General features: G+C 44.1%; 1 protein-coding gene across 1 annotated transcript in view; it reads left to right on the forward strand.

Moving 5' to 3' along the window:
• The window catches only part of LOC115079494 (extracellular matrix protein A-like), a 108,513-nt gene extending 103,954 nt beyond the window's left edge, over positions 1 to 4,559 (forward strand). The window contains exon 37 of the mRNA XM_029583119.1: positions 2,688 to 4,559. Within this exon, the coding sequence (XP_029438979.1) occupies positions 2,688 to 2,859 (172 nt within the window). The 3' untranslated portion in view covers positions 2,860 to 4,559. The remainder of the gene's footprint in view (positions 1 to 2,687) is intronic.
• Positions 4,560 to 8,802: the final 4,243 nt, after the last annotated feature.

Consider the following 8,802-nt stretch of genomic DNA (forward strand, 5'->3'; position numbering starts at 1 on the left):
CACACACATACACACACATACACCCATAACCAGTTTCTGTCTCTCATACTAGTGATCTCCCCGATCAGTCTCTCTCTCTCTCACACACTAGTCACCTCCCTGACCAGTCTCTCTCTCACATACACACCACTCACCTCCCCGACCAGTCTCTCTCTCTCACATACACATTAGTCACCTCCCCAACCAGTCTCTCATATATACACACATCAATCACCTCCCTGACCAGTCACCTTCCTCACACACACGTCTTTTCTCTAATCTTTCTCCCTCACACACACCAGCCATTTCCATGACCAGCCTCTCTCTCTCACACACACAAACACGTCACCTCCCTGACCTGTCTATCTCTCTCTCACTCTCTTGATCATACACATGCTCTCAATCACACATATGCTCTCTCACTTAGACACATACTGTCAAGCAGACTTGCATGAACATAAACTCTCTTACTTATATACATGCTGTCAATCACACTTACATGCTCTCTCTCCTTCTGGCTTGTTCTCACTCATGACACCCCCCCCCCCCCCCAGCACAAATGGTAGCTGCACTAGTCTCCTTCTCTAGTCCCTGCGGCTCGAGAATGAAGAATCCTATCGGCTGCGGGGGGCTAACACTGCTCTTTCTCCCGTCGCTGATTACCGGCTGTTTCATTTTAGTCTGGGCTCATGCTTCTGCTGCTACTTTATGCAGCATGGTCTTTTCTTCTTCCTGTTTGTCCCACTGTACATCACTTTCTGTTCCAGGCCATGGAGGCAGGAAGAAGAAAGGTCCATGCCGCTGATGTTGCCAGCTTCCACTAATGCTGCTGCCGTTCCTGCCTGGACGGAACAGCAGCAGTGTTAGTGGAAGAATCTCGCTGTGATGGAGGAGAGGGAGGGAAGCGTAACTGGGGCAGCGGCACGCCAGGAAGCCGCGACATACCTGCCAGTGCTTGGGGACAAACTGGTGTGTCGCAACACACTGGTTGAGAATCGCTGCCCTAGGGAGCTTACTCTTGATCAGCAAGCTGTAAGTGCCCACTCCAGAGAACAAATGCTTGCATCCAAGGCCCTTTTGGCAAGGAATGACAAGTAAAATTAAAGCACATGCTCTGGGATGGGCACCTACGGCTGAACAGGATGCCATAGTCAGATGCAATGAGCCAAAGCGCACACTGTTTTGCTAAAAGTGCTTGTCCCAGAAAACTTAAGCCCAGATTTTTCTTCCCATACATACCTTGCCAGAATGGTATTGCACACGAGATTGATGCTGTGAATCCCAACTTGTGGGCAGGTTCTCTCATTCAAGGCCATATTGACAAGGAATGGCAAGCAAATTAAAAGTATAAGCTCTCTCTGGAAGGTACCTACAACTAGAGGAGCAAAGCACTGGCTGGGTGAGCACCAACAGCTCAACAGTACACACTTTAGCACTGCGTGTGCGTGTGCTGTCCAGCTGTCCAGGAAAACAAAGAAAACCTGTGACTGGTGCCTGCCTCAGAGAGCTTACACTGGAAATTGAACTCCTGGGTCTGAGGTGGAGTAAACTCACATTTCTGATGGCTAGTGTTGGCTACTGTTGTGCCCAGTGGGGTATTCTACTTCAAAACCAGGAAGGATTTAAATTGGCAATGTAAGTTCCCTGAGGCTAGAACATACAGCTGAGCAATACATAAAGCTGTCTGGGGCAAGTATTTGCAGTTGAACTGTATGCCAAACTCGGGATGCACAACACCAAAGAGTATACTATTCAGCTGAAGTTCCCTTCCCCATAGAGCTTATGTTTTGTTCAGCTGTAGATGCAAACCTCAAAGGGCTTATGCTAGGAATGTAACTCTTTCTTTGGTCTGAGGTGGAATAAATTCACATTTCTGGTGGCCAAAGTTATTCTATTGCTGTGCCCAGTGTGATAGAAACAGCTAGACACTACCACATGGGCACAGCAATAGAATGTCATGGCCACCAGAAATGTGATTTCACTTTTCACTCCTGTTTAGGCCAAGGAGTGCTTTAAAACAAGAGTAAAAGAGGTAAGTGCTTGAAGCTGAAAGAAGTGTGACCAATATAGCTTTGCATGTAAAACTGGGACTGGGCATCCCAACTCGGGCTTAATCTCGCATGCCAAGTGAAATCGAAGGGTAAATTCTGTGGAATGAGCAGCTACAATTAAAAGGATGCACAGCACTAAAGTTTGGCTGCAGGTGCCCACCCTAGAAAGCTTACCCTTTGATTTCACTTGGCATGCCTTGGCACGGCCTTGCATGTGACATTGTGTCCAAGTCAGGATGCCTAGTGCCAATCTTGCGTGCAAGGTCATTTTGGTCACACTCCTTCCAGCTTCAAGCACTTACCGCCTTACTCCTGTTTTAAAGCACGTTTTAAAGGTGGTCTTCTGCATTAGTGTGGATTTTTCAGGTTAATTCATTTTAGTATATTTTTTTTCTTTTAGCGTGCTATTTTTTTTTTTTTTTATTTAGCTCTGCTTGATTCACATCCTATTAGCCTACTGATTTCCATGGGGCTCCCTGTTTTTAAAGCGCGCATTAAGTAAAACTTGCACTACAATTTAGCTCTGATTTTAGTGTGGGTTTTAGTCTATCAGCCACATCCAGCACACATTATAAGTCTGTCATAGTGACAGATCAGGATTTGGCCCCGTCTGTGTTCACGTTGAGCTGAGCCCTCTGTGTGTTCTGTTCCGTGCAGGTTCTCCACCGCCAGCGTAATGCCGACCAACTGCAGCTGCTGCCATTCGGAGAGGTCTAGCATTAAAAGTGTGGAGCTGTACTGTAAGAACGATACCACCGTTAACTTCTCCTATACTTATATTGAAGCCTGCGGGTGCGACGAGCAACCCTGCGAAGCCTGGCAACCATAGAAAGCGCTCGCAGAAGCCTCCTCTGACAACAGGCCGAGAAAGGAGGGGGAAAGAACATAACGCAGAGATGAACGCATTCTTTAGCTTCTTTGACTTTGCTTTCCACTTCACTAATAGCGTCCTATAGGGATTATTATTTAAACCAGGGGGTGCTGAAACGTTTCACAAATCTTGTCGCTGTCTCAGGAGGGAAATCTTTAAACGGAACGTCTTGCTCGCAGGCTGCGGGTACTCTGTAGTTATGGGCCTGCAAGTGAAAATGTGGGGGACTGTGGGGAACGGGATACTTGTGCAGCTGCATCGTACGGGGGGGCAGAGGGCTTGTAAATATTTCTAATGAGATCCCCTGCGGTACTTTACCGCTAAAAGTAAGCGTGCTGTCATATAGCGCGCGTGCATTCAGGGGGTTCCTTTTCAGATGGTGTCTTACCTTCAGAAACGCTTTTTTAAATTGCCCCCCAGATCAATGCTTATAGACGCTGCACTCTTTTTTTTGGAGGGTCTTTGAAATGTTGGGGGTCTTTTTTGGGGCTCACACATTGGCTTCAAGGAGTTGAGCGGGGGGGGGGGGGGGCTGCTGAAAAGAGAAAACTAGAGAGTGGACATCTCCACTTCTCGCTCCCTTCCCCATTCTGCAGCAGAAAAATATTTTAAAAGCCTTCCTGCAGAAGATAGACTGGGCGAGAGCAGAGCCAGATTTACAGCTTCAGTGCTTCTAGGGGCAGGAGGAGAGTCCCCCTCCAAGCACCTATGCAGGAGAGACCAGGGCAAGGGCTGGATGGGAGGAGCTCTTCTCTGTCTTGGGGCTGGACCCACCCCCCTTAAATGTGCAGGGGTGAGCCAGAGGCAGTTCTCTGTTACAGTGCTTTGCTTTCGATTTTGCCTCTCCCCCGAGTTCCCCTTGCCGTCTTTTCCTGTTTCCTGTAACCGGGTTTCCTTTCCCATGCCTCTTCTCCTTTCTCTGTTTGCCTCTCTTTCTCAAACTATTTCCTGTCATTTCTTTTTCCTTTGTCCCTGTCTTCTGCACATCAGATTCTCTTCACGTTCCACCTTCCTCTCCATCCCTCACCTCATTCTGGTTTTATTCCTCCATCTCCACGTCTCACTTCCTCCCCCCCACAGTTCCCTTCTCTCGGATTCTCCATCCCCAGCAGCATCTCACCTCTCTCTCCCAGCAGGCCCCCGGTTGTCTCTCTCTTTCCTCTGCTAGGCACGTCCCCCTCCTCCTCCTATATTGGCCACGCTCTGACCCCGGTCCCCCTGTTCTGATCTCACTTATATAGAGGCCCAACCTGGGCCCTCCTCATCCTTCTGCAGACAGCACTGTCTTCAGCGTAGTTCCTCCTACACCTGCCCCACGAGCTCTGCTTAGGTTTCTAGAGGGAAAGCAAACTCGTCTTTGTTTTCTGTGGAGGGAAAGAAGAAAGCCTGATGAGCCAGATAAAAGTGCTGGCGGGCCAGAAATGGCCTCCTGATAATCACTGGGGGATCTCTGATTGTAAATAGTGCCTGTGGTGACTTGCTCCAGATAAAAGCAAACTACTATCCAGTATAATGTAACTAACTGCTTGATGCTGCTGCCAAATAAATTTTATTTCACTGCACTTTCTAGGCATGGCTGCATTTATTTGTTTTCTGAAAAAATACTCCTTATGAGATTTCTGACTGGTAAAAATGATAATTCCAGGAGTAAAGGTTAATTGGTATTTTGATGTGATGCACTGTGAACTATTTTTAGTACACTCTGTTAAACTGAACCAAAAGGAAGATAATGTTCTCAGTAAAATGTTCTTTCTGGTCCTGCTAAATTATTTCACACTAACCCTGCCACCAAATATAAAATGATAACGTTTGCAATTCATCCATCTCCTTCTTTTGCATGTGCTGAAGATACAGAGGTCCATATTTCAGAAGCATTAAGATGGATAATTCAGAAGTTATTTGGGCCCTTAGCTGGTTCCTTTATTATCTGGCTAAAATGTAGCCAGGGTGTTCTGAGTAGGAGTTGCATTAGCCAGCTAAGTTACCTGGTTAACTCCAGTTTTCAGAATGATCTGGCTAAGTCTAGGCAACCTAAGGAGCTGTCCTAAAATTAGCTGGCATTATTCAATAGTGTGGCTGTACTATTGAATATATCTCCAGTCAGCCAGATACATTTATCTGGCTAAGTTTGCTATCCGGACAGTGACTGAATATGGATCTTGTAGGTGGCCAAAAAATACATCACAAAATGTTTTATTATGGTTAAGGATTTGCAAATGTTTGGAAATAGGCTCACGGATACATTTGTGGATTTTCCATAAAATCCAAACGTCAGGTTTATCCATAAGCCTTTTCCTTTTTAAAAATTAAATCCATGGTAAATTGATAGAAATCTGCTCAGGTTTTGTGCACTATTGTAGATTTTCACCACTTATCCATGGATAATACAGAGATCTGTGACAAAAAACATCTGCCTGAATTTTGCTATGAATCATGGATTTCTGCAGAATAAAAATGTTAATATCCATTATTCAATGGACTGATCTCCAAATCCCTAATTACAGTTTTATGAGGTTTAGTAGGCCTGTAAATGATTGACCTCAACAGGAACGGAGTTTAATGTGCTGTGTAAGAGTACAGTAATGTGGAACACATCAGGGTCTATTAATTTAACGACAATAAAGAAATCATACTTTTGCACAAATTTATTGCCAAATTCAATAAGGCATAATGGCAAGGAAATATCTTGCAGTGAGTCCTTTTTACCATATTGATAAGTTTCTCAGAAAGAAAATCAGTGATATGGAAATCATCATGCATATCTGGGAGTTTTGTATAATAATGAGCAGCAGTATTGTGCAAAATGGAAACAGCAAGCTAGCGGTGAAAAGCCGTGAACTTTAGTATTCAGCAGCTATTCATTAAACTGTCATAAGCTCTGATAGCCACATCATAAATGAATTAATGCCACATTTTCAATACCACAACAGCAACGAGAACCACAGTTTAATACATTACATACAATGGACCTCATAAACTGGGGCCTTCTGCGCTCCCTTAAAAGCTGTTCCTAATATTCTTCAAAGGACGCCAAGCGCTGAAAGCGCTCACCACTTTTAATCATTGGTCCCATATACTTTTTCAGTTTTTTTTCAAACTCAAAAACGTGCTCTTTATACCAGCTCCAGCGAGGCGCTACTGAATGCACCCAGGGAAGAGGACTTTTGAAGTGCTAGTGCTCGTCTGCCAGCCTGAGATCCAGACAGGGTCAGACGGAGAGAGAGAAGGAGTATCTCACAGTAGGTGGGAGAGTGACAGCTCGCCAGAACAAGGAAGTGCTGGAGTGGAAGAGAAAAGTGGAAAAACCTATAACCACCTTACAGGCACTTTCAGATCAGAGTGCTACAATAAGGCAGATGAAAAATAAAGTTCTAGGGCTTCCGTTTGTAGGTATTTATAAAATTGTAAATTTAGGTGTTTAATTCCAGCTACGTAGAGGCTCTATAAAGACACAAAGAATTGGTGTTTTCGCAACACAGGTACTATTGCTCGGTACATTTTCTGGTTGAATCAAATAAATACATTTGCATAACACAAATCTACTGCCAAAACAAAACAATAGTCACATTTCCCCAGTAAGGAGCAACAGCACTCACATTCCCCCTGCCACCAGCACATGCCCCCCTCCCCCCACCTAGCCCCAGCCCTCCGCTACCAGCATGTATTCAACTTTCTCCCCACCATACCACTCTTAATTCCCCACCACTGCTCATTCTTTCCTCTTACAGCACCTCAGATGCTCTTGTTGGGAAAAGCTGTGCAGTGGATCAGGAAGGAGGAGGTCGCAAAATCTTGTGCAGCCAAGGAGTCGCCGGCATGCATGAAACAGTGGAGGATCCAGAGCTGGTGCAAGGCTAATAGGCAGTGGCACCCAAGGCAAGCCTTCAGCCTTGTTCCCCTCATAACATTTTAATAAATAAACAATCTTGGCAGCACAATCCTGTAGAACTGGACTTCAAAAACCATTTCTGAAGGTAAATCCGGATTTCCTAGGGTAAAAGGACTTTCTGAAAATTGCCCACCCTGAGTGCACATTGAAATTTAATGTGGATAAGTGCAAGGTGATGCATATAGGGAAAAATAACCCATGCTATAATTACACGATGTTGGGTTCCATATTAGGTGCTACAACCCAAGAAAGAGATCTAGGTGTCATAGTGGATAACACATTGAAATCGTCGGTTCAGTGTGCTGCGGCAGTCAAAAAAGCAAACAGAATGTTGGGAATTATTAGAAAAGGAATGGTGAATAAAACGGAAAATGTCATAATGCCTCTGTATCGCTCCATGGTGAGACCGCACCTTGAATACTGTGTACAATTCTGGTCGCCGCATCTCAAAAAAGATATAATTGCAATGGAGAAGGTACAGAGAAGGGCTACCAAAATGATAAGGGGAATGGAACAACTCCCCTATGAGGAAAGACTAAAGAGATTAGGACTTTTCAGCTTGGAGAAGAGACGACTGAGGGGGGATATGATAGAGGTGTTTAAAATCATGAGAGGTCTAGAACGGGTAGATGTGAATCGGTTATTTACTCTTTCGGATAGTAGAAGGACTAGGGGACACTCCATGAAGTTAGCATGGGGCACATTTAAAACTAATCGGAGAAAGTTCTTTTTTACTCAACGCACAATTAAACTCTGGAATTTGTTGCCAGAGAATGTGGTTCGTGCAGTTAGTATAGCTGTGTTTAAAAAAGGATTGGATAAGTTCTTGGAAGAGAAGTCCATTACCTGCTATTAAGTTCACTTAGAGAATAGCCACTGCCATTAGCAATGGTTACATGGAATAGACTTAGTTTTTGGGTACTTGCCAGGTTCTTATGGCCTGGATTGGCCACTGTTGGAAACAGGATGCTGGGCTTGATGGACCCTTGGTCTGACCCAGTATGGCATTTTCTTATGTTCTTATGTTCTTATGTTCTTCTTATGTCAATTGGTGCAGAGCCTTGCACGACTTAAAGTCAAAATGTACAATTTTGAAAATTGTCCCCTATAACTTTAAATAATATAGGTACACGGTATATATAAATAAATATATGTGTGTGTGTATTATAGATACGTACTATATGTATCAGGTATCACATCCCAGTGTCTCATGAACATGTCATCTCTGGTTCTGGCGGGTAGACGGCAAAAAATAAAATTCAAGAAATACCTAAAATTTCTAAATTAAAAGAAATCCTTAAAATTGGCTGAAGACAGTCTCTGAAATGGCTGGCTGGTCTGAACCAGCATATGTTCCCTTCTTATTCATCATACAAAATATTTTCTCATTGTCAAACCTGTAACCATGTAACAAACTCCCTCCATTATCAGGCACATTGTGAAGTAACACAAAACCCTGCAAAAAAAAAGGTCACGCAAACCTCCCACGCTGTAACAGCACTGACGCCCAGAACTTAAACAGCACGGCAGATATTACCCCAGGCCCTACAACATCATTACTGGGCTTTCCAGCGGGAAACAGAAGTGGCCTAATGATTAAAGCAATGGGCAGAGAGCAAGCAAAACCGGCGTTCAAATCCCACTGACACTCCCTGGGCAATTAGCTTTGCCTCAGGTTACCCACAGATTTTGCAAAAGTATTCACGTGCTTAAAACTGGGGTTTACATATGCAAATGACCTTACCTCTGTAAGTGGGCTTTTGAAAATTGCTACAATTTATGCCGTTGAATTGTCCATAGGATTTATGTGCGTAAGTGCACTTTACTCAAGTAAATGGCTTTTGAAAATTGCTAAGAGAATATGTTACATTCACATGCATAACTCCTTTGAAAATTCACCTGTATCAGTATAAGCTCTTTAGAGCAGGGACTTACTACACATGGATTCTAAAAATGCTGTAAGCTGCTTTGAGCATGATTTGGAAAGAGGGGTTACAATGCAAATTTATTAC

The sequence above is a fragment of the Rhinatrema bivittatum genome, chromosome 17, assembly GCF_901001135.1.
Source record: "Rhinatrema bivittatum chromosome 17, aRhiBiv1.1, whole genome shotgun sequence".
Classification (NCBI taxonomy): domain Eukaryota; kingdom Metazoa; phylum Chordata; class Amphibia; order Gymnophiona; family Rhinatrematidae; genus Rhinatrema; species Rhinatrema bivittatum.